The sequence below is a fragment of the Carcharhinus amblyrhynchos genome, chromosome 8 (genome assembly GCF_965287045.1).
Source record: "Carcharhinus amblyrhynchos chromosome 8, sCarAmb.v2.hapA, whole genome shotgun sequence".
NCBI classification, from domain to species: domain Eukaryota; kingdom Metazoa; phylum Chordata; class Chondrichthyes; order Carcharhiniformes; family Carcharhinidae; genus Carcharhinus; species Carcharhinus amblyrhynchos.
This window is the reverse complement of record NC_137331.1, coordinates 82,462,571-82,488,993: the sequence shown is the minus strand read 5'-3', so window position 1 is coordinate 82,488,993 and position 26,423 is coordinate 82,462,571. Positions and strand designations below refer to the sequence as shown.

The 26,423-nt window shown below is 41.3% G+C and overlaps 1 protein-coding gene across 2 annotated transcripts in view; it reads right to left on the bottom strand.

Moving 5' to 3' along the window:
- Positions 1-8,228: 8,228 nt before the first annotated feature.
- The window catches only part of e2f5 (E2F transcription factor 5), a 33,080-nt gene continuing 14,885 nt past the window's right edge, over positions 8,229-26,423 (bottom strand). The window contains exons 4-9 of one of the 2 annotated variants that reach the window (XM_080194345.1): positions 26,036-26,079; positions 24,659-24,723; positions 20,405-20,669; positions 19,806-20,015; positions 17,100-17,144; positions 8,229-10,006 (exon numbers count right to left, since the gene is read on the bottom strand). In XM_080194345.1, the coding sequence (XP_080050471.1) occupies positions 9,861-10,006; positions 17,100-17,144; positions 19,806-20,015; positions 20,405-20,669; positions 24,659-24,723; positions 26,036-26,079 (775 nt within the window). In that variant the 3' untranslated portion in view covers positions 8,229-9,860. Of the gene's footprint in view, positions 10,007-17,099; positions 17,145-19,805; positions 20,016-20,404; positions 20,670-24,658; positions 24,724-26,035; positions 26,080-26,423 lie in introns of those variants that run through there. The other variant, XM_080194346.1, reaches the window with a different exon arrangement.

Sequence of the window (26,423 nt, the reverse complement as noted above, 5' to 3'; positions counted from 1 at the left end):
TGCCTGGCTGAGCGCCAAGGCAGATGAAATACAGGGATACGCTGACAGAAACGATTTGAAACGGTTCTATGAAGCCTTCCAACACTCTACAGAACGCAGTGTTACAGTCATAGCTAGAGAATAGAGGAAGATCAATTTAATGCAAGGTAGGTCCATTCAAAACTCTAATGGCAGCAGGAAAGAAGCTGTTCTTGAGTTGGTTGGTATGTGACCTCAGACTTTTGTATCTTTTTTCCCGACAGAAGAAGGTGGCAGGGAGAATGTCAGGGGTGCGTGGGGTCCTTAATTATGCTGGCTGCTTTGCGGAGACAGTGGGAAGTGGAGACAGAGTCAATGGATGGGAGGCTGGTTTGCGTGATGGATTGGGCTACATTCACAACTTTTTGTAGTTTCTTGCTGTCATGGGCAGAGCAGGAACCATACCAAGCTGTGATACAACCAGAAAGAATGCTTTCTACGGTGCATCTATAAAAACTGGTTAAGAGTCATAGCCGACATGCTAGATTTCCTAAGTCTTCTGAGAAAGTAGGGGCATTGGTGGGCTTTTGTAACTATAGTGTCGGCATTGGGGGACCAGGACAGGTTTTTGATCTGGACATCTAAAAACCATACCAAGCTGTGATACAACCAGAAAGAATGCTTTCTATGGTGCATCTATAAAAGCTGGCGAGATGAGATGTGCGGGTTAGGTTGATGGGCAATGATAAATTGCCCCTTAGTGTCAGGGGGACTAGGAGGGTAAATATATGGGGTTCTGGGAATAGGATCTGGGTGGGATTGTTATTTGTGCAGGCTCGATGGGCCTAATGGCTTCCTCCTGCACTGTAGAGTCTATGACCTAGTCGCTTCAGTGACAGATCAATACAACATTTAATATCCTGAGTCTTGATTTGATAGGGAGAAAGCCTTTGTAGCGACCTTCAGGCAATCGGAGTATACCCTGCAGAGATGGGAAGACAGATTGCATAAGAATATCGAGAAATTAGAAATAAAAAAAGGTAAAAATACTGAATAATGGAAGATCGAGAGCAGTAAAGGGTTTATTTTGTCATGGTGTGAACTGAAAATCTCAATCAACTAGCTGTCACAGGCTAGCCTGCAGGCTGAAGATTAAGCTGCATTATTTTTTGTTCCGGCGGTATTGTAAACTTGGCGTATTTAGCTTTTAAACTTAAGCCTCATCAAAAATGATTCTATTGAACTTTCAATGTTGTGACCGTATGCTTTATGAACATGAATTGATTAAGATTTTGGATATGCTCCAAGAATGACCTGTCACAGGAAGGGATACAGATGACCTCATCAGCAATCATGCTAGTTCTCTAAGAACAACAGTGGAGCAAGTTCTTTTGGCAGCATCGTTATTGCTGAGTTGATGGAGTGGAATGTAGTTGTAGTAAGTATGTTAACAGCTTGAAAAGGAGGGAAAAAAACTTTTATGAAAGGGAGTATTTACATCTGTTCAGAACACACATATCGCTACCAATGCTCTTAAAAGTTCAACTGAGATAATGTTATCATTGCAAATTTGGTATTATAACATTTAAAACCACACCCTTGAAATGCAAAACCAACTGTTTTACTCGTGTCATGTTTGCATTGGTGTTTACAACAATTTAAAGAAATTATTAGATTTTAGGGTTGCATAAATGTCATAACTGAACCAAGTTTTTTTTTAACATTATAATGTAATTTTTTTAACATTGATAATTTGATTAGTTTCTAACTATTTAAAACAAAATTGCCCCAAAATGTTCACAATCTTTTTTTCATTTGCAAAGGAATAACTACAGGCTGGTACAGTAGTCTTAGGAAAGCAGATTCTTTAAGGGTATAGAGATTATTGAACCAGGCAGGAAGGAGTATTTGCTGAGCAGATTGTTCTTGGCAAACTCTGCTCTCAAAGAATTTTGACAAAAGCAGTGTCACGAATCGTGAGAATCACCCCTTGTCTCAATCAGCATTACAGTTAGATGCCTTCACAGAAAAGGCTACGATCCCTCAGACGCAGGACAAATGGGTTCCTGAACTCATTTGTACGCTTTTCTATATTAACTTTTATAGAAGTTTGAGGATCTGCAGCCAGGCTGGATCTCACTGATTATTTTAAAGTACTGGAATAGTTTTAATACATCTTGTAATTAAAGTTTGGTCTGTGATGTGGTAATTTTATTTATTGCTATCCTTTTGTATATATTTTTTAAAACAAATGGACAATGTACCCAAAATTAATTTCTGTACAGACAAGTGAAATTGAATTGGACCTTCCCTATTCAGGTTAGATTTCTAAACTTACTAAATTCTAACAGTGTGTCAGGTACAAGTTGCCTTTGGATGGCAGCAACCATCCAATTATTTTAAATGATTAAATGTACCTGCATTTTTTTTAAAAGATCGTTTCCAAATACTTCACTTTTTTAAAGGAATGGGCTACAAGTTAATTTATGAAATTGATTTAAGATCTTCATTGACCAGTTTTAACTTATATTAAGTTATTTAGTGCCACCTGGTGGTTAAATTATGGATTGCCAATTCACTTCACAGTGAACATTAAGAACACTCACAACACCAGGTTAAAGTCCAACAGGTTTGTTCGTTATCACAAGTTTGCTCCTTCATCAGGTGAGTATTGAACATACTGAATCTCATTGCTTCAGTTGCCAGCTGTGTTGTCACTGCCTGTGAGTAAGTGAACAAATTCAGGTCCTCTGCACCACTGACAACATTTAAATTCCTGTTTGAAAATGCCTACTAATCGGCTTAATTAGTATCTTTATTGCCCCAAAAGAGAAAATGCTGGAAAATTTCAGCAGGTCTAGCAGCATTTGTAAAGAGAGAGAAGAGCCAACATTTCAAGTCCAGATGACCCTTTTGTCAAAGCCCTTCAAAGTATCTTCAATGGCTTCACACTGCTGTAGATGTCATCCCCCTGAAGCCACCTTATGAAAAAATAGGTTCCAACTTCCTTATTATCAGGGAATTGGTCTACTGTTTTTCCCCAAATTTCTTGGCTGTTCTGCCTCCAAAGCTGCGTCTACAAGATTGGAAAAAAAATCTCCCCAAAGTCTTTGTCTAGGAGTTGGCAATTTAACTCATGGTATCCATTCTCTCCAATGAGCTGCATATAAATGCTATATAATAGTTTGCTACATACATGTTCTGTAGTTAATGCCACTCCATCGCAAATAACCTCCTTTGTGATCTTGTCAATGGCCTTTCGGAGATCTAAATAAATCATGAGGGGAACCGATGGATGTGGTGTTTCTCGATTTTCAAAAGGCGTTTGATAAGGTGCCGCACAAAATGTTGCTTCAGAAGGTTAGGGGACGTGGAGTTGGGGGTAAGGTGTTAGCGTGGATAGAGGATTGGTTGTCTAATAGGAGGCAGAGAGTTGATATCAATGGGTGCTACTCTGGCCGTTGGTAACTAGTGGAGTGCCGCGGGGATCGGTGCTGGGGCCTCAGCTATTTACCATTTATATAGATGATGTGGAGGAGGGGGCTGAGTGTAGTGTGTCGAAATTTGCTGATGACACAAAGATAAGTAGAAAAGCAAATTGTGCGGAGGGTGTGGAAAGTCTGCAGAGGGATCTAGATAGGCTGAGCGAGTGGGCGAGGACCTGGCAGATGGAGTACAATGTTAGCAAGTGTGAGGTTATCCACTTTGGCAGGAATAATAGTAGAAGGGATTACTATTTAAAGGGCGAAAAGCTGCAGCATGCTACGGTGCAGAGGGAGCTGGGGGTCCTTGTGCATGAGTTGCAAAAACCCACTCTGCAGGTGCAGCAGATGATCAAGAAGGTGAATGGAATGCTGGCCTTTATAGCGAAGGGGATAGAATATAAAAGCAGGGAGGTCTTGCTGCAACTGTACAGGGCACTGGTGAGGCCGCAGCTGGAGTACTGTGTGCAGTTTTGGTTGCCGCACTTGTGCAAGGATATTTTGGCCTTGGAGGGAGTGCAGAGGAGGTTCACTAGGCTGATACCGGAGATGAGGGGGTTGGACTATGAAGAGAGACTAAATAGACTGAGTCTGTACTCGTTGGAGTTTAGAACATAGAACATAACAGCGCAGAACAGGCCCTTCGGCCCACGATGTTGCACCGACCAGTTAAAAAACAATGACCCTCAAACCTAAACCAATCCCTTTCCATCCATAAACCTATCCACAGATCTCTTAAATGCCCCCAGACTAGGCACATTTACAACTGCAGCAGGCAGGGCATTCCAATCCCTCACCACCCTCTGGGTAAAGAACTTACCTCTGACATCCGTCCTATAACTACCCCCCCTTAATTTAAAGCCATGCCCCCTCGTGCTAGCTTTCTCCATCCGAGGAAAAAGGCTATCACTGTCCATCCTATCTAAACCTCTAATCATCTTATACGTTTCAATAAGATCCCCTCTTAGCCGCCTTCTTTCTAACGAAAACAACCCCAAATCCCTCAGTCTCTCCTCATAGGACCTCCCCTCCATACCAGGCAACATCCTGGTAAACCTCCTCTGCACCCTCTCCAAAGCCTCCACATCCTTCCTATAATGTGGGGACCAGAACTGTACACAATACTCCCAAGTGCGGCCCACCAGAGTTGTGTACACCAGAGTTGTATTGCTTTCTCTCCAGGGAGAGGTGGCATTTTGGTGGTGCCATCTTACCTGCTCATCATGCTGGTCGATTGGTGTGGCGAGCTGGTAAGATCACGAGAGAGGTGAAAAACTGGGTTTATGCAATATTTAGATGCTTAATTAAATATTATTAGCGAGTCCAGAATGGAATCAGGGACCTCTCCCGATTGCCTTGCTGGCCTTACCAGTGGGAGAGAGGGGTGGTATCAGGGCAGTAATCATCTGAGGAGGCCAGCGATTGACTACGGAGGCCAGCAATGGGGGACGGTGGGGGAGAGTGACAAATCTCTCAGTACACTGTGTACACTTCTATATTGAGAGATCAAGGGGCATATGCAATAGCGCCCCTTGCAGTCAGCAGCCAGCTTCCCGATGGGAATGGAATCTGCCCATTCTCCCTAATGGCATGAAGCACACATTGCCTCTTTTTTGCGCTGAGTGCCGTCCAATTGTATATGAGAGCTCACCCAAAAAATGGGGTCGATTCTCTCGCGTTTTCATGCTCATTTGGCACTGAGACCTTTTTTGGTAAGATCGCACACACCAGCCCTTAACTTTGCTTTTTCACAACACCGTTAGTGTGCATGGACTCTGAATGGCAACATCACCAATGAGTTAAGATTGGCAACACGAAGGTGCAATTATATTACGATTGTAATATACGAAGCAATTTAAATGACAGCAGTTAGTTACAAGTGTTAGTTAGAAATATTTACGCTGCAAACTATTTTTCTGCATTATTATAATGCAATGTCTTCCTCCTCAGGAATTGTCAAGTGGATGGTACAGAATCCCTGATGAGCTATGCAAGGAATAAGCTCAGAGGCCAAACAACCTGTCACACTGAAAACTTCCAAATGTTTTTAAAGGTATAATCCAACCCAAGAAGTTTCAAATTGCTGTCACATAAAGGGGTGAGCATTTTGAAGGAGTTAATTTGTCCAAAGTTGTATCTATTTTTTATTACATCTAGAAACATCCCAAGACACACTGCCTCCACAAGGCAGTTTTTCATCCCACTAAAACCTGTCCTAAATGACTTTTACAAACTTCTGCCCAGCGACTATGTCACATTGAAAAATCAGCTCCGCCACAACTTACTTCACGCCAATCCGTTGATGATAATTTAGAATGTGCTCAATTTCTCTCAGATCATCCAAGGATGAGGGGGGATCTTATAGAGACATATAAGATAATGTAGAGAGATTCTTCCTGATCAGAAAGGACAACAGGACTAGAGGGCACAGCCTCAAGATAAGGGGGTGGGGGGCAGTTTAGAACAGAGTTGAGGAGGAAATTCTTCACTCAAAGGGTGGTGAATCTCTGGAATTCTCTGCCCGTTGAAGTGGTGGAGGCTACCTCGCTAAATATATTTAAGACACAGGTGGATAGGTTTTTGGTAGGCAAGGGAATTAAGGGTTATGGGGAGAAAGCAGGAAAGTGGAACTGAGCCACTTCAGATCAGCCATGATCTTATTGAATGGCGGGGCAGGCTCGAAGGTCTACGTGGCCTACTCCTGCTCCTATTTCTTATGTCCACTAGTTCTCCTTTATTTAACCTGCCTGTTACCTGCTCAAAGAACTCTTAACAGATTTGTCAGACATGACATTCCCTTGATGGAGTCATGCTGACTCAGTCCTATTTTATCATGCACTTCCAAATATTCCATGATCTTATCTTTAATAATGGACTCTAAAATCTCGCCAATGACTGGAATCAGGCTAACTTGCCTATAATGTTCTGTATGCTGCCGCTCTCCCTTCTAAAACAGTTGTTTTATATTAGCTACTTTCCAGTCCTCTAGGACCCTTCCTGCCTACAGTGATTGATGGTGATCTTTCAGCAATGCCTCCACAATTTCCTCAGCTATCTCTTTTAGATTCCTAGGGTGTAGTCCAGCTGGTCCAGGTGATTTATCCACCTTCAGAAATTTGTTTCCCCAAATCTTCTCCTTAGTGATGGCCACTGCACTCACCTGTGCTCCCTGACTCTCTGGCATCCCACTGGTCTCTTCCACTGTGAAGACTGATGCAAATTATTCAGTTCCTCTACCTTTTCTCTGTTTCCTATTATTATTTCTCCAGTCCCAGTTTCCAGTGGGCCAATGTCTAATTTTGCCTCTTATCTTTTATATATTGAAAAAAACTCTTCCTATCTTATATTACTAGCTAGCTTACACTTTTATATTTCATCTTCTTCCCCCCACCACTTTATTGCTTTTTTAAGTTGTCCTCTGCTTAGTTTTAAAGGCTTCTCAATCCTCTGGCTTCCCACTAATCCTCACTACTTTGGATGCTTTTTCTTTTATGCTGTCCTTGACTTACCTCGTCAGCCATGAATGTCGCGTCCTCCTCTTAGCCTGTTTCTTCCGCCTTGGAATAAATTTCTGTTGTACCTCCCGATTAACCCCCAAAAAACTCTGCCATTGCTGTTTCACTGTCTTCCCTGCTAGGCTCCCTTTCCAATCAACTCTGGCCAGCTCCTCCCTCATCTCTTTCTTTGTAGTTACTGTTATCTAATTGCAATACTATTACATCTGATTCCAGCTTCTCCTGCAGGGAGGAGTTCTAACATATTGCGATTTCCTTCACCTTAAGTTCCCTAATCAAGTCTGCCTCGTTACACATCACCAAATCCAGAATTGCCTGTTCCCTAGTAGACTCTGTCACAAGCTACTCCAAAAAACATCTTTTAGACAGTCCACAAATTCCTTTTCTTGGGATCCACTACCTATCTGATTTTCCCAGTCCACCTGCATATTGAAGTCCCCTATGATTATTGTAATATTGCCTATCTCCTGCTTTATTTTCTGCTGTATAGCCTGATGACTGCTAGGGGGCCTATACACCACTCCCATCAGTGCCTTTTTTTTTTACAACAGTGCAGATTAATATTTTTTTTAGACCAATTATCTCCCCTCTATTTAACTCCCAAAGAATTTGATTGGTATTCCACAGGTACCAGCTGCTCCTTACAGCACAGGCAAGAGGCTATTTATGTGAGGCTGGATAATGAGAACTGGTGGTATATTAAATTGTTGGAGAATCATGGACTTTTCCAACATGCAGAGGGATTCTATTTCATTCCTGCAATACTTGATAAAATATTAATTTGATCTATACATTGGTGTTGGTGATTTGAGTAACAATGGTATGTGATTTGGAAGTGTGGTCAGTTGCTTTGGCTGTAGGTTGACTAGTAGCTTGGTAGATTTCCAACACAGTTTCCACTTCCTGAGCTTCCTGCATAAATAAGACTTGCAAGAAGTCAAAGAGCAAGTTGAACAACAGCAGTGCATCCTATCCAGTGGATTATCTTGTGTTCTACCATTTGACCATTTTATAAAAGCCAACAGCATCCAAGGTACCCTCTCATGGGCAATGAATAAATTTCTAAAAAAGGTTGTAAAAGTCTTCATGAATTAGAAATTCTGGGTTGGCTTCAATTCAGGCAAACTCTTTATTGCCTTCTAGTACATTTCTGGGGGTGGAATATTAGGAAGGACTGGGAGCTATTGAACATTGATTTCTGTGTATCATTATCTACAGTGTCCAAGCAGTTTGTGTGCGTATACAAGAGCAGTAAAATGGGTAGCCAAAACTTTCTGCCCTCATTCATGGCTGGGATTTTCCAATTTTGTTAACTTGCTTGCCATAGCCAAGAATCCCACCTACTAGTGCATTGGATCTTCAGCTAGGTATCCACATAATCCTTACTCCATTTTCGGTCAATTTTGTGCCCCTTTTCAAGATTCACAGTACGAGGCTACAATCGAGTGTGATTTTAAAATACCTTGAATATGTGCATCACTGGCTAGGTCAGCATTTTTGCTCAACACTAATTGTCCTTGGGAATAGGGTGATGGTGAGTTGCCTTCTTGAACTGCTGCAGTCCATGTGCTCTTGTGAAAGAGCAGTAACATACTTCCAAGTCAGGATGGTGAATGGTTTTGGTGGGGAGAGATGCTAAAAGCAAAATTATAGATAGAAGAAATTATTGTGAATTGTGATAAATGATCTGGATTTTAACTAGTAAAATACTGCTACAACCAAAAGGCTGAAATTCCATAATCCAGGTCCATTGCTATAAGCACAGCACAACAAAAAAAAAGTAAAATAGAGATGACTGATTCATCTATGTAGAAAAGAATGCAACAACAGAGAGATGACACTTTAATCTTTTGCCCTTTTTTAGAACAACAGCTTTGGTCAATATAAAAACTGAATTGTACAAAGAACTTTCTTGTAATTCTACACTAGAGGCACTCCAAGGGACAATTTTATCCTCTTAAACAAAAATACACACTGTAAACATTTCATGAGATGTACAAGGTAGTCTGGTCCAAGCAAAACATTTGGACTAACTGAATTTTATCCAAGTTGTATCATAAATCCATTTGAACACTGAACAATTGTAGGAGGCAAGGGAATATTTGAATTATATTTGCATTATAACCAATAAGCTACCAAAAATTAAACATCCATTTATTGTATATTTGTTGTAATTGCACTGTGATTATTCACATTTGTGTGTATCCTACTCACCAGTAGCTTTTAGTATAATACTAGATTAGTATCAGACATAAAATACTGGCCTTGCCAGTCCTGTCTGTATCCTATGAAGAATTTATAAAAAAAATTTACAGCTGGATGTAAGTTAAGTCTTTTGGGCACATTCTGCTATTAGATATTCTTCCTCCACACACACCGCTTTCCCTTCAAATCAAGAAGTGTGTGGGAGTAGTACAATTACAGCAAAATTGACCTAAAAATGCACATCTTGTGGTCAACTAATAGCACATTAGGAGACTACTTAGATTGAATTCTAAACTGAGACAGGTTTTCCTGTACAAGATAAAAATCCGAAAGTGCGAGAACCAAAAAGGCACTTAAAAGTGTGCAGTATATAAAAATAATCAAATTTCTCTGCCACCCTATTAAAAAAGGCAGTAGGAAAGTCATTAGTGAAGTAAATATTTTTGTTGCAACATTAATGAGATTATTCCATGGCAGTATCGCATTCAATTATAAGAATAAATGATTCTATTGTGTGCTACATGGCAGTGCTACAAAACAAATTGAACCATTCAATAAAAAAGTCAGTTTAAGACTTAAACGCATAAAGGACACAAGTTCAGAAACCTTAAACTTTTGTCTTGACCATAATGCTGTAGTGAACTTCACAAATAGAAACAAAGTAGTTTATGAAGGCTGACTTGGTGATCCAGAGGTAGATTCAGTATCTTGGAATGGTGGTCACACTAGTTAAAACTGGCAATTCAAAAATCTGTACATCAAAAAGATCACAGACACCTTCATTTTCATCCAGATTGAAACTGTATTCATCAACTGGTGGAGGAGAAAGTCGAAGGAGGGGAAAGACTGTGGGATAAACAGAGCATATTACTGGGGAAACCATCGGCTAAAGTTAAAACAAAACTTCAGTCACCTGTTATAAGTACTTTTTTGTCACTGACTTACTCCCTACTTTTGAAGGCAACTGATTGTTCCTGACTAAGATATACTCTGTTGCAGACAGCATTTGATAGTTTGCACAATTGTAGGGCTGTCATAGCTGACTTGGTGACCATAACATGATTGGAAGTGAAATAGTCCAGTTTGAAACTGGGGTTCTAAAGCGAAACAAAGAAAACTACAAAGATGTGAGAGAGATGATTGGCCAAGCTAGACTGAGGAACTTCAATAAAAGGCATTATTTTGGTTAGGCAATGGCTAATATTTAAGGAATGAATACATGCATTGCAACAGTTACAAATTCCTTCCTGGTGCAAAATCACAATAGGAAAAAGTGGTACAATCACAACTAACAAAAGAAATAAAGGATAGTATTAGATCCAAAGAGAAGTCACATAAAGTTGCTAGAAAAAGGTAGTAAGCTTGAGCATTTGGAGCTGTTTAGAATTCAGTAAAGGACAGCAAAGATATTAATCAAGAGGGGAAACATAGTATGACATTAAACTTGTAAGGAATAAGGACTGTAAAAGTATATAAAAAGCAAAAGATTATGAAGGCAAATGTAGGTATCTTACTATCTGAAACGGGACGATTTATAACAGAGAACAAGGAAATGGTAGAGGGTGGCAAACGTAACCACACTGTTTAAAAAAAGAGGGAAGGAGAAAACAGGGAATGACAAACCAGTTAGCTTATCAGTAGCAGGGAAAAATGCTAGCGTCTATGATAAAGGATGTGATACAGGACACTTAGAAAACATCAATGGGATTAGACAACGTCAACATGGATTTATGAAAGGGAAATCATGGTTGACAAATTGAGTTTTTAGAATAGATAAGACAGAACCAGTGGATGTGGTTTTCAGAAAGCATTTGGTTAATTCCCACATAAAAAGTTAGTATGCAAATGAGATTAGGGGCAACATAATGGCATGGATCAAGATGGGCTCAGTGCACCGCTGACTCTCAGCGACAAGGACCTAGGTTTGATTCCCAGTTTGGGTCACTGTTTGTGCAGAGTCTGCATGTTCTCCCCATGTCTGAGGGAATGTGCTGGGTAGGCACACTGGTCATGCTAAAGCTAAATTCTCAGTGTACCTGAGCAAGTGCTGAAGTGTGGCGACTAGGGGATTTTCACAGCAACTTCATTGCAGTGTTAATATAAGCCTACTTGTGACACTAATGAATAAACTTAAACTAGAATTGGTTATCAGACAGGAAACAGAGTGTAGGAATAGATTAGACTTGAGTGACAAGCTGTGTCAATTGGGGAACTGGAGGGATCAGTGCTTGGGCCCCCGCTACTCACAATGATTTGAATGGGAGAATCTATATTTCCTATAAGACCATAAGATACAGGAGCACATCTAGTCTGCTCCATCATTCAATCATGTTTTATATGTTTCTTAACCCAGGTCTCCCACCTTTTCTCCACCCCCCCACAATCTTTGATCCCTTTACCAATCAAGAACTTATCCATCTTTGTCTTAAATACACTCAATGAGTTGGCCTCCATTGCCTTCTGAATTCCTCAAATTCACCACCCTCTGACTGAAGAAATTCCTTCTCATCTTGGAGCAGTGTATTGGTGGCTGGTAAGTCTAAACTGCGAGTGTACTGATTTTTTTCAATTGCATTGCTGGTTCGCGGGATTTTTTTGCAGTTTTGTGGGACCTAGGCGCGAGGGGAGTGCGGGAGTACAAAAAGACCGCAGTAGACAGCGGGCAACAGAGTGAGGCGGATGCTGAGTGAGTGCTGCAAGGGCTTTGGCGAGAGCAGGCTTAGGCAAGGTGAGTTACTGGTCAAATTTTTCCAACTGTGTCCATAAGTTTAAGGGTGGTCAATTAAATGGCAGGGTCCATGGGGAGGCTTGTCAGCTGTGTAAGGTGCAATATGTGGGAGTTCCTGGAGACACAGCATCTCTGGAGAGTCCACATCTGCACCAAGTGTCTGGAGTTGCAGCGTTTGAGGGCCCAGGTTAGGCAACTGGAGCTGAGGCTGGAGGATTTATTTTTAGTCAGGGCAAAGAGGGGATCCCTGAGCCGGGGGGAGATGGGGGATGGGGGGAAATGGGTGGGTTACAGTTAGGAAGGGGAAAAAGAAGAGGAATAATGTTCTAAAGGCTACTCCAGGGGTAGTCTCTCAAGATATCAGGGGTAAGGCACCAACTGAGGTGGAAAGGGCATGAGGGGAAGACCGGAATGCCTCAGAGGGAAGGAAGGGGGCTGGATGTGAGATAGTGGTGGGGGATGGGAGGGTTAGAGGAATTGATAGGCGGTTCTGTGGACAAAAGCGGGAGTCCAGGATGGTAGTCTGCCTCCCTGGAGCAGGGGTACAGGATGTGTCGGAGAGGGTAGAGGGAATCTTGAAGGGCCAAGGGACCCAGACGGATGTAATTATACACATAGGAGAGAAAGACGTAGGAAGGAAGAGTAGGGGGGAAATACGTAGGCAGTTCAGGGAGTTGGAGCCAGGGTGAAGTGCAGGGCCTCCAGGGTGGCAATCTCTGGGCTGCTGCCAATGCCCAGCAATAGCAGGGATAAAAATAATGAGATCCTACAGCTGAATGCGTAGCTGAGGGATTGGTGCAGGACAGAGGGTTTTAGTTTTGTAGACCATTGGGAAGGGCACTTGTATAAGTGGGATAGGGAACATTTAAATGGGAAGGGTACACATATTTTAGCTGGGAGGTTAGCTGGAGTGTTTCGGCAGGGTTTAAACTAATACGGAGGGGGGGTGGGGAGGTGAGAGACAGCTCAGGCACTGGGAGTGGGAATGAGTTGGAGGTCAGGGTAAGTCTAGATGATAGGAAAATCTCCCAGGAGGAGGATCCGAGTGGGCCTGAGGGTCTTCAGTGCATCTGTTTTAATGCGAGGAGTGTGACGGGTAAGACGGATGAACTTAAGGCCTTGATGTTTGCGAGGAATTTAGATGTGGTGGCAGTGACAGAGACATGGTTAAAGGAGGGGTAGGACTGGCAGCTAAATATTCCAGGGTATAAGTGTTTTAGGTGTGATAGGGGAGGGTTGAAAAGAGGAGGGGGAGTGGTGCTCTTAGTTAGGGAGCAGATCACAGCGGTGCAGAGGGAGGATAACATGGGGGGGTTGGGAATTGAGTCTCTGTGGGTGGAGTTGAGGAATAGGAAGGGGGCCATTACTATGCTAGGAGTGTACTATAGGCCACCCGACAGCCCGCGGGCGTGGAAGAGGGTATATGTAGGGACATTTTGGATAAGTGTAGGAAGAACAGGGTTGTTGTAGTGGGAGATTTTAATCTCACTGGGGTGGATTGGAAGGTGCCTAGAGCTGGGGGGGGGGGGGGTCGGACGGGGAGGAATTCGTAAGATGTGTATTGGAAGGATCCTTGCAGTAGTATGTAGATAGCCCGACTAGAGAGGGGGCTATACTGGATTTAGTTCTGGGCAATGAGCCGGGTCAGGTGGTTGAGGTTGCAGTAGGCGAACATGTGGCTAATAGTGACCACAACTCTGTCTACTTTAGGATACAAATGGAAAAAGATGACAGCTGTCCTAAAGGGAGGGTGCTAAATTGGGGGAAGGCTAGATACAGCCGGATTAGGCAGGAGCTTAGGGATACAGACTGGGATAGGCTGTTGGAAGGCAAGACCACGTTAGACATGTGGGAGTCTTTCAAGGGAAAACTGCAATGGGTGCAGGAAAGGCATGTGCTGGTTAGGAGGAAGGATGGGAAAGGTAGGATTAGAGAGCCGTGGATTACTAGAGATATAGAAGACCTGCTTAGGAAGAAACAAGAGGCGTATGTCAGGTCTAAGCAGCTGGGAATGGAGAGTGCGTTGGAGGAATACAGAGAGAATAGGAGGGATCTCAAAAGGGGAGTTAGGAGAGCAAAGAGGGGGCATGAGATGGCTTTGGCAGGTAGAATTAAGGAGAATCCAAAGGCATTTTACTCCTATCTTAAGAGCAAAAGGGTGGCTGGGGTAAAATCGGTCCTCTCAGGGACAGATGAGGGGAATTGTGTTTAGAGGCAGAGGGAATGGGGGAGATCCTGAATGAATACTTTGCGTCGGTATTCACGAAGGAGAGGGGCTTGATGTCTGGTACGGTCATCGAGGGAGCGGTAGATCAATTGAAAGATCTATTGATTACGAGGGAAGAAGTGTTAGGGTTTTTAGGTAGCATTAAAACCGATAAATCTCCGGGGCCCGATGGCATTTATCCTAGGCTGCTTAGGGAGACGAGAGATGAGATTGCTGGGCCTCTGACGCAAATCTTTGTCTCTTCTTTGGACACAGGTGAGGTCCCAGAGGACTGGAGGATAGCGAACGTGATACCGTTGTTTCAAAAAGGTAGGAGGGATAGCCTGGGTAACTATAGGCCGGTGAGTTTAACGTCAGGGGGTAGGCAAGTTGATGGAGAGGATTCTTAGGGATAGGATGTATGAGCACTTAGAGCGTTGCGATCTGATTAAGGATACGCAGCATGGCTTTGTAAAGGGGAAGTCTTGCCTTATCAGTCTGGTAGAATTCTTTGAGGAGGTGACAAAAATGGTTGAAGGACAAGCCGTTGATGTCATCTATATGGATTTCAGTAAGGCGTTTGACAAAGTCCCTCACGGTAGGTTGGTTGAGAACATTAAAGCTCATGGGATACTTGGCCAGGTATCTAGATGGGTAGAGAACTGGCTTGCAAAGAGGAGTAAAAAGTCTGACAACACCAGGTTTTAGTCCAACCTATTTATTTGATAATATACTCGCAAGCTTTCGGGTATATTATCAAATAAATAGGTTGGACTAAAACCTGGTGTTGTCAGACTTTTTACTGTGTTTACGCCAGTCCAACGCCGGCATATCCACATCATTGCAAAGAGGACTCAGAGAATAGTAGTGGAGGAGTCCTTTTCTAGCTGGAGGTCTGTCACTAGTGGCATGCCGCAGGGCTCAGTACTGGGACCTCTTCTCTTTGTACTATATATAAATGACTTGGAAGAGGGAGTAGGTGGTGTGATCAGCAAATTTGCTGATGACACCAAGATGGCTGGATTGGCGGGCAGTGAGGAGCAGTGTCTGGCAATACAACGGGATATTGATAGGCTGATAGATTGGGCAGATACACGGCAAATGGAGTTTAATCTGGATAAATGTGAGGTGATGCATTTTGGCCGGAATAACGTAGGGGGGAGTTATATGATAAAGGGTAAGCCCATAAGAAGTATAGAATCGCAGCGAGACCTGGGGGTGCAAGTGCACAAGTCTTTGAAGGTGGCAGTGCGAGTGGAGAGTGTGGTGAAGAAGGCCTATGGTATGTTAGCCTTTATAGGAAGGGGTATAGAATATAAGAGCTGGAGTCTAATGTTGCAGTTGTAGAACGTTCGTTAGGCCGCGTTTGGAGTACTGCGTCCAGTTCTGGTCGCCTTACTACCGGAAGGACGTGGAGACTCTGGAGAGAGTGCAGAGGAGGTTTACCAGGATGTTGCCTGGTATGGAAGGACTGGGGTATGAGGAAAGATTGAAGAAATTGGGGCTCTTTTCCCTTGAAAGACAGTGACTGAGGGGGGATCTAATAGAGGTATATAAGATTATGAAGGGTACAGATAGAGTAAACAGAGGTAAGCTATTTCCTATGACAGAGACACATAGGACAAGGGGCCATGGACTTAAGGTGAGGGGGGGGGGGGGGGAAACAGATATTAGAGGGAGGTTTTTCACACAGAGGGTAGTGGGGGTATGGAATGCTTTGCCAAGTAAGGTGGTGGAGGCAAACACGCTAGAGTCATTTAAGAGTAACTTAGACAGGCACATGAGTGGGTTGGAGATGGGTGGATATAGGAGATTGTTTTAAATAAGGGTCATTAGCATTGGGGCGTCCCTGGTCAGGTAAAATGGATATGGTACAATAATAATGTTTTTTTTTCCTCTTTTCATTCACAGGTTTTAAATTGGTCCACCTTGTGTCCAACGAGGGGCATACACACGATGGGTCGTACTTGGGCTGCTCTTGGTTGTTCGAGATTGGCCTAGTGCTTCATGTTGTTAGTGTGTGCCTAAACTGGACCAGATACTGGGCAAGACGACAGCTCAGTGACTATCACTGATTGCTGTGCAGACACATGGATTTGGGCTTGCTTGGATTTTCTCCAGGTGCTCCTGTTTCCTCCCACACCCCAAAGATGTGCTGTTAGGCTGATTGGTAGTAATAAATTGTCCCTAAATTAGTTTCCCTCAATGTGGATGGCCGTAAAACATTAGACAAGGGTCATGGGTGGAGGGGACGACGACTGGTGGTGTTAAGATGGTGGCGTGGGCTCGTTGGGCCGAAGGGCCTGTTTCCTGGGCTGTTTTTGTTCTTTGTTTGGTTCTAAATCAGAGACTGTACCCTCGAATCCTAATGTCTCCCACTAATGGAAACATCTTCTCCACATCCAATCTGTCCAAGTCTTCCAATATTCTGTAAATTTCAATGAGATTCTCTCCTCATCTTCTAAACTCCGTCGAGTACAGATGCAGAGTCCTCAAATGCTCTTCATACATCAAGCCTTTTTCATTCCTGGGATCATTCTCACGAACTTCCTCTGGACCTTCTCCAAGGCCAGCACATCCTTTCTTAGATACAGGGTCCAACATTGCTCACAATATTCTAAATGTGATCTGACCACATATTTCAACCATCACATGCAAAGTTCCAAATCTACATACACCTCACCTTTTCCATTAACCTGGCATAGATTGAAGCTGCTTTAAAATGTAATACTTGAATATTTTTGTTCATTGAGTTTTAATGTTGCTTTCTCTGGTCAAAGTCAGTGTCCAAAATGATACCTTACACATGGGAGATTAATTTAACTCCATTTAATATATTGAAAAGTTACACATTTTGTTGTGTTCAAATATTTTACTCTGTTGCTCAATAAAAAAATTCCCATAAACAAAATATCCAGAGAATGAGCAAGGTTACAGTTGTGGGAGATACAATGGTATTTAAAAAATGCAAATTTTACAGCAGAGATTGATGAGCTATAACTTACCATCTGATGACATAAATTCATCCATAATGTCCCCATCAATAGTTCCTGAAATGAAAGAAAAGTGCACAAGTTTAGTCAGAAAGAAAAAATGTTCAGATGCCATAGAGCCAGAGTTCTGGATTTCAACCTCCCATGCCCTGATCAAAACATGCATGCCCCAGTTTTCCATTGAAAGACTGATCATTGCCTATCCCTAATTGCTCAAGGGGGCATTTAAGAGTCAACCACACAAATGCAACATCAGCTGAATAGGCAAGGAGCACTTCTAGTGCTCAGTAAACCGAGTTTAGAAGAATTTCAGATGTGGATTGAACTCAAGGAGTCAGCTAGACATATCAAAGTAGCTTTCTACATTCCTTTGCAATTGATTGCAGATTTTACCCACACCTGTGAAAGAGAACTGGCACTTGGTAAATTGAAACTCAAAGCAGCAGAAAATATAATTTAACTACAAAAACAGTTCAACAGTTTACAGGCAGTGGATTGCACAAGTTTTTAATAATTAAAAAATGATCACAACTGTTGCATTGTACTCAAATCCTACAGTCTACCATGTGCCTGCAAATTGTACACTAACTGTTTCTTTCGTGACTGTTTACACATTGGTAAAAAATTGTTAATCCCAAATTGATGAGGCAAAGAACACAAAGAAAAGACACCGTGCTAACACAAAACAAAGACACTGTGCTGGCTTAACACATCTCTAAAGACAACATGCAATGCAGATGAGAAATGGCCTTGATTCCATTTTAGTGGCACAACATTGATGTGCTATCTCCAACCTGTAATGGCAAAAGTAGTAAGACAACTCGTACTTGTCCAGGTCGCGATGGAATAGAAAATAAATGTATGTCTCTGCAGCCAGACTAATATCGAAAATTACTTTTGCCTGTTTTTCAAAATGGGACTATTGCTGGACTGATAAAATAGAGTCAGAGGTTTACAGCATGGCCCTTTGGACCAAGTTGTCCATGCTGCCCTTTTGTTTGAAAACCCTTAAGCCAGTCCCAATTGCCTGCATTTGGCCCACATCCCTCTACACCCATCTTACCCATGTTACTGTCTAAATACTTTTCAAAAGACAAAATTGAACCTGCCTCTACTACTACCTCTGACAGCTTGTTCCAAACATTCACTATCCTGTGTGAGAAAATTGCCCCTCTGGACACTTGTATTTTTCCCCTTTTAAACCTATGCCCTCTAGTTTTAGACTCCCCTATCTTTGGGAAAAGATATTGGCTATCTAGCTGATCTGTGCCCCTCCATTTTATAGACCTCTATAAAATCACCCCTCAGCCTCCTACGCTCAAGAGGAAAAAGGTCCCAGTCTGTCAAGCCTCTCCTTATAACTCAAACCATCAAGCCCTGGTAGCATCCTAGTAAATCTCTTTTGCACTCTTTCTAGTTTAATAATATCCTTTTTATAATGGCTTAAGCTGATTACATGTTAGCTTCTGGAGGTTTCTGAGCAATCTGAAAGTGAACAAAGCCCTAACCTCTTATCTCCTGAAATATAACATGCCTTGCATCATATAAACGTTCCAGCCAAGCCAAAACAATCGCTTCACAAACAAGATATCTGCCCCAGCCAGCGAACGGCGACTGTTTGCAATTCCTCGTCTCCAATCTGGTACCAGTGGCCTAAGCATGACCTTTTCCAACACAAAATGGCTTTCATCTACAGGCCTCATTCAATAACCTGAAACCACTGTCACAATCAAGGCTTGAGCTGTCTGAACTTTGATTAACCAAATGTTCGAAGTTTAGGTAATTAGTATTTGACCTTGGAAGAGACAGATCTTCAGGCTAATATGCTCTACCATCAAGAGGTTGGAAGCAAAAAGGTCTCTGGCCCTCATGAAAATTGTGAAACTACTGGAATATTGAGACTTGTGCCTTCAAGACTATGTCAACTACATGTGCCTTCTCTCCTGGTGGAAGTGTTATTTCTGGAAATACAGATCATCCTGCAACAGTCCCCATCCCCTCTGAAGAAATATCCCATTAGATTTTTGATTCTGGAGTCTGAATTCACGTGAAACCTAATTTGCATTTTATTCTGCTCAGCCCTTGAACTGCTTTCCTTTTCCTTTATCCCTCTTGGTACTGTATGAGTGCAAAAAGGGGCAGATATTGCGAAACTCTTCGCCTGCTTGTGTATGTAAAAATAACCTAACCTCTTATTTTATCTTACCTCAAGTTTGCTGTGCAAGTTGTTCTTGGATTGAATACTCTAAATTTAGGAAAATTATGACCCTATTTCTTTTTACAGATGGATATTGAAAGGCGAAATCAGAGTTGTTTAAATTAACCACCCTCCTGTCTGCAACATATAACAGTGAAAGAATTCCACTTTATGTATAGATTAGTGTTGTGAAGCTGTTTTAATTTTTGCAGCCAAAAATGAGTCAGGTACAATTTAAAATGGTATATCAATTTAGCTTTGATAAAGGGTCATCTGGACTCAAAATGTGAGCTCTTTTCTCTCCTTACAGGTGCTGCCAGACCTGTAGAGATTTTCCAGCATTTTCCCTTTTGGTTTCAGATTTCAGATTTTGCTTTCATCAGTTTGGTCTGATTCTTTGAAACAAAAAAAAGCTCAAGCTGAGACAAATGAAAATTAAAATGAGGACAGAAAAAGAACAATTTTAAGCACTGCTTGTGATACACAAACTCAGTAAATCTTTGCCCTAGATTTTTCCTTACCATTTGAATCTTCTGTCTTTGTTTGCTCATATGACGCTGGAGCATGTTTGAGAATGCTCCCAACATCTAGGGGAAGCAGTGATTGTAATCCGTTCTGTTCTCGAATGTTCTGTAGTGATTCATTTGTCACCTCTTTGTAACTTTCTGCTGTGTCTGCCATGTTTGAGTAAGGGACACCTGATGCAATACCAGGCAGCTGCAGGTCACAATCTGATTTTAAAATAGTTAGACATTTAAAACAGCATATGGAAACATTGTCGTATCTTCCTTACAAGGACAAATGACAAAAACAGTGGTACTAGAGCAAGGCAAATCATGATCTAAGATGATTGATGTAAATGTTGCTAAGTACAAAGATATTTTTTGAAGTAAAAAAGTTTGAATTATTGTCGCTCCATTAGCGTGTTTATATATTATAAATTTATGATCTATAAATAAAGTGAGCATCCATTTTCTATGTGTTATGTGGCAGCTTAAATTTCAACTTGACTTCACTTGCTCCTAGTTACATATACCCATAGAAAAACTAGACCCAAGAATAAGCATCTTTTATACATAAACTTATATAAATTTAAGTCATTAATTTTCCCACAACTCACCAGGAGACTGCCTGGGTAAGGGCACCTGAACAAGGTATGGTTCCTTCAAGGAGACAACTCGGTCTGATGGAAGTGAAGTTGAAGTGAATTTTTCTGGGCATGATGGTATTGCAATATTTTGTTGTGATTGTAGGAGGTCATCTGGTGGAGGAACGGGAAACACAACAGGCTTCGAGCAGTTGGATTCCTTATTAATAAGTAGAACGTGAATAGGTCCCGATTGACTTTTCAAATTAATCTGGTATTTTTTTTGTCCATTTGGTCCCTTTTATTGGAAAAATAATTTATTAAAAAATTCCCATCGTTAATTCAAATATTTCAAATTTTAATTCCATTTTATATATTAAACAAAAATTCCAGTCAGTCTCTCATATATTTGCTCACCGACCACACTCGCTACATTGCTTATCTAAACTTGGAGTCAGGAGTGCTCCTCTCGACCTGATAAGAACAAAGAACAAAGAACAACACAGCACGGGAAACAGGCCCTTCGGCCCAATGAGCCCGCGCCGCCGTCCCACTGTCTCAGTGTCCTATTCATGATTTTAGTCTACGCCTAATGTGCCAGGATCAGGGAGGTCCAATTTAGGGACAATTTAGTACCCAATCAATCAGCCTAAAAGCACATCTTTGGGGATGTGGGAGGAAACCGGAGTACCCGGAGGAAACCCACGCAACCACGGGGAGAACGTGCAAACTCCCACAGACACAGGCCCAAATCCATGTGTCCGCACAGCAACAGAGATAGTCTCTGAGCTGTCATGTTGCCCTCGAGATGGTCCAGTTTAAGCACACTAACGACATGAAGCAATAGGCAACTCCCGAAGCAACGTCCAAGAGCAGCCCACTACAACCTGCCGCATGCATGCCCCTTGCTGGACTTAAATGCCTGTGGAGACAAAAAATTCATTATTAAACAGGCAAAGACTGTAACATCCCTGAGGCAAAACGTATTGTGATGTTAAAACGTGTGTGATGTTAAATGTATGACAATTGTAGTGGCCTATTCTTGCACTACTCAATATCAGCTGGCTGTTCGGTATCCTTAACTCCACTGTAATGCAGGAGCACCTTCAGGTTTCATCATTTGTGTGCAGGTGTGAACTTCTATTCACTCTCTTGGCAACTGTCTCGTCCACACTCATTCCTCTTCCCCTCATCTTCACTCACTCATTTAAGCTACAAGCTACAAGGACCTGGGTTCAATTCCCAGCTTGGGTCACTGTCTGTGTGGAATTTGCACATTCTCCCTACGTGTGCATGGGTTTCATCCGGATACTCCAGTTTCCTCCCACGATCCAAAGATGTGCAGGTTAGTTGATTGGCCATGCTAAATTGTCCCTTAGTGTCCAGGGTGTGAGGTTAGAGGGATTAGCAAGGTAAATATATGGGATTGTGGGGACAGGGTCTGGGTAGGATTGTTGTTGGTACAGATTTGATGGGCAGAATGGCCTCCTCCTGCACTGTAGGATTCTATGATTCAAACATTAACCTATTTTGTTTCTCTTTACAGTTGCTGTTGGAATTGCTGCATATTTCAAGTAATGTATTTTTATTCCTGATGTGTCCATTTAAAAAGTGCATATGCATTTTCATTTCACATTTCAGAAATGCTTCAACTTACTTAATCACTAAGTATATTAGAGCTGTTGTACCATAAACAAACTGTTCATTTAAGTATTCAAAAGACAAGCTACAGGCTTACCGCTAGCTTTTAATATAGCTATTTATAAAATCTAAACGACATTAATCCTGACATCTAATCACTTGAAGGTGACTCATTTAAATGAATACATCAACCATTTTGCAATAGAAATGACACCATGCAGTAACTTGATGACTGGCTAGTTCCTTATTAAACCATGACCAAAATAAATTTCTTCTTCAAATAGTCTCAAGGAATATTAACTTACACCTTATCAGGTGCACACCACTCAGCTTAATGTCTCATTCAATGATTTGGCACCTCGAGCAGTCCCTTAATAAAAGGAGTGTTAGTCTGTTAAATTTATGGTGCAAGGCTTGAACTCATCATCTTGTGACCCAGAACTGAATGACACCAACTGAAACAAGAACTGTAATTTCCAAAAATTGCACTTATAATTTAAAAGTTAAGCAAATTAAAGGCATTTAGGCTTATTGTATGGATCTGCATTATTTCAAAATGATGAACAGCTAAGTATGAACTTGAGAAATTATAGCATCATAGAATGGTTACAACACAGGATGCCCTTCAGCTTGTCGTATCTGTGCCAACTTTCTACAAGAACAATTTATTTCTGGCTGCTTCCCTGCCTTTTTCCGATAGCTTTGAATTTTTTTCTCCTTCAGGTAATGATCCAAGTCTTTTGAAAGCCACAAACGAATGTGTCTCCACCAGGCTCTAACTGGGGTTGAACCAGTGTGTTATAGAGATTTATCATAATTTTCTTTTGTACTGTATGTCCTTATTTGTTCATTAACTGTGCTGTCAACCTCCAAAACATTCTGCACATAAACCCACCCCAGCCCAGGTCCCTCTGTTGCTATACCCCCTTTAGAATTGTACCCTTTATTTTAAATAATGGGATTTGAACATGATACAATAAATGTTTGCAGCTTGAAGGCTGAATTGCAGAATGATATACATCTAAAAATTGACATATGGACTAAATAATCAGGTTAAACACATGCAAACAAGCAACACTCATAGGAACAAAAACAGACAAATTCTGCACATAAGTAGTGGACAGGATATTAAAAGAGTTAAGTTGATTAGAGTCACAGAGTCGGAGGCCCTCTGACCCATCATGTCTGCACCATGTCAAGCACCTATCTATTCCAATCCTATTTTTCAACAAGGTCCGTAGCCTTCTATGCTATGTTTCAAGTGTTTATCTAAATGCTTCTTAAATGTTGTGAATGTTCCCAAATTAAAATTTAAAAGGGATTGAGAATGAATATCTGTTTATGTTTTTAGAATCATGTTGTCCACTTGGCCATACCACTTCAAGTCAGCATACAAAAGATTTTCAAGGCTTCTAGCTCTACTAGGGCATAATTACCTAACCTTCTGTCTAGGGGCATGTGTTTATGTCTATTCGAGTGATATTACATTTAGTGGCATTTATTTGTATCCTGTTTTCCCCATGCCACTGATTGACTATCAGTCTCCTAAATCTCACCTGACTGCACCCAGAGTCCTGACTCTGCGGTTGCTGTTTTGTCTACGTTTTTCCAGTATTTGAGGCCAGAAAGAGAGGACATCATTAATAAGGATTAGGAAAACAATTGGCCCTAGTGAGTGCCAAGGCACACCTACTGTTAATTTCATATTGGCAGCCAATTTTGAGCAGTTAGTGAGGAAGTCAGCAATCCTTTGGACACAAATCTCATGTACATTTAACTTTATCAATTTGACTATAACTATATGATCAATCCTGTCAGATGTCTTGAAAATCTGTTGTAATTATGGTTCAAGTTATCCCAGTTTATAGTTTCTTCTATTATTCCTATCAAAATTAATCATTCTGCATTTTTATGCATTAAATTTTGTTTGCCATTTGTCCACCCATTTCACCAAACTGTCTATCTCCCTCAAGTAAATTTAGCACCAACTTCCTCAGAGTGCACAAATTTGAAATTGTGCCCTGTACCCCAAAGTCTAGGTTGTTAATATAAATCCTAAAACCAATCTCAGGGGAACTTTACTATATACTTTCCTCAAGACCAAAAAAAACAACCATTCACCACCACTGTTTCCCATCACTCAGCCAATTTTCTACAATGTTGCCATGGTCACTTTTATTCCAGGCACTCAAACTTTGCTCACAAATCTGTTCTGCAGCACTGTACCAAATGCCTTTCGGAAGTCCATAAACACATCAACAACATTGCCCTATTAAATCCTATTACCCTCAACAAAAAATGCAAGCTAGTTAGTTAAACATAATTTGCACGTAACAAGTCAGTGCTGACTTCCCATAATTAACCCTTATGGGCCCAAGTAATTTAATTTTGTCCCGAGTTGTCACTTACGAAAGCTTCCCCCACCAGAGGTTAAATTGACTGGCCTCTGCTGCAAGGATAAACCCAGCAGCTAAAGTTAATTTTACTATTCACTCATTACAACGCCTGCTATTAAGTATGATTGACAATGCAAAAAAACCTGTTAAAACCTGGAGTTTCATCCACATCAAAATGCTAATACAGGAGCACAGAAATAACCAGTCTAATAGTAAAACAGAAATGAGTATTTGGCAACAATAAACGTACCAGTTCAGGAATTGGAACTTCCAGTTGTGTACCAGAAGGGGCCTGGATTGCAAGAAGCGTATCACCTGTTATGGAACCACTAATGAGTTAGAATTCATAAGAAACAAAATTCTAAGTTTCAGTCAGACTTAATCAATTTATAGAACTGGGATATAAGTAAATGTTCATCTTAAAAACAGTTACTTCAAAATATTAATTCTCAGAAGGATTGGAAGATGCTTTCATCAGATAATTGTTTGGTTCCTCCAACATGGAATAAAAATCCAATCCTGTAGATATTTAAAATCTTTATCATTATTACTAGCTCTTATTTTTAAACTGGAACTTTCTGCTGAACACAAACAATTAAGATGGATGAAGCTCTGTTTGGAAATTATCTACAACAGTGTCCAAAACAAAATAATTCTCTTGTTGGTTTTGGGAATGTCACACTTGGTTATGCTTGAGTATTTGACAGACCAATTTCAAGAGCTGCAGGAATGCCATTTGCGATTGATAAGCCAACCTTACTTGCTTGCAGAGTCTATGGGTCAGTTGAGACAATGGCTTCCCAAACACCAGGCACTCAACATGATGGCACCCCTCTCAATTAATAAAGGCTGAGTCATCATCAGTCAGGAAAACAAAGCCAAATTCCAGATACTGGATAAAAATCTTTTGTTGAAGTCACTGAGTAAGGAAGGTCACATGAGCCAGGTCTCTGGCCTTTTGAGCAGATGATGTAGAGATATCGACATTGGACTGGGGTGGGCACAGTCAAGTTGACTCACTTGATGAAGGAGTAGCACTCCAAAAGCTTGTGATACCAAATAAACCTGTTGGACTTTAACCTGGACTTGTGAGACTTCTTGCTTTTGAGCAGAAGCAGGAAGAGAAGCCATTTTGGGTTAATCATTGGTTCTATTCTTATTTATCCACTTGTAGCCCCTGAGCACGGTACCATGCAACTTAACAATGGAGGTGAATACTGGAGGAGGATGGTGTAGTCAACTTTTTCAAAGACTACAGACAGCTCAAGGAGGAATAGTCTGCCTTTGCTACATTCACATAGGATGTGATTTGTGACTTTGATAAGAGATTAAAGAGAGCAGTTACTGAAATAATCAGCAAAGCATGCTAGTGACTCAATTCATTCACCATTGTGCTAGTTCAATTCTTATCAAATGCCATTGAGCTGCTCAGCGGAGGGGCACTTTTCTCTTCACTAGGAGTGTAGAAGTAGAGCTTTCCTGAGACTAACATCACTACCTCATAATAGCTGGCTTAGGGTGGCACTGGTCTGAGAGCAGGTTAGACTGATGCAGATGCACATAGTTTTCAGAGAAAATAGAAATCTTTAGAATAAGCAGAGAATGGTAAAGATGGATATTAACAAACCTTGAAAACACTTGCAGACATCTTCATGAGTTGTATATGCCAATGTAAAAAGTTAAGGAGATTGAAATAGAACTTTAAACACATTTAAATAGCACTTTTGTACTGAGCTAATATATCTTCCTCACCACTTTCAGCAGTCCAATGGTGTATTTTTTTTTTCACACTACTGTAATCTACTCAAGAACATCTCAAGTACCAGCACATTTTTGTGCCTACACATGAAATGTAATACCTTGTCCCTTCTTCATCCCACCATCCAGGCCCATGAACATTCCTTTTGATTTTGTATTCTACATTTGCTGCTCGGGATGTCGTCTCTTCTAACTTGGGGAGACCCAATGCAGATCATTTCTTTTCATTCTTATGCATGACCCTGAGCTTCAAGTTG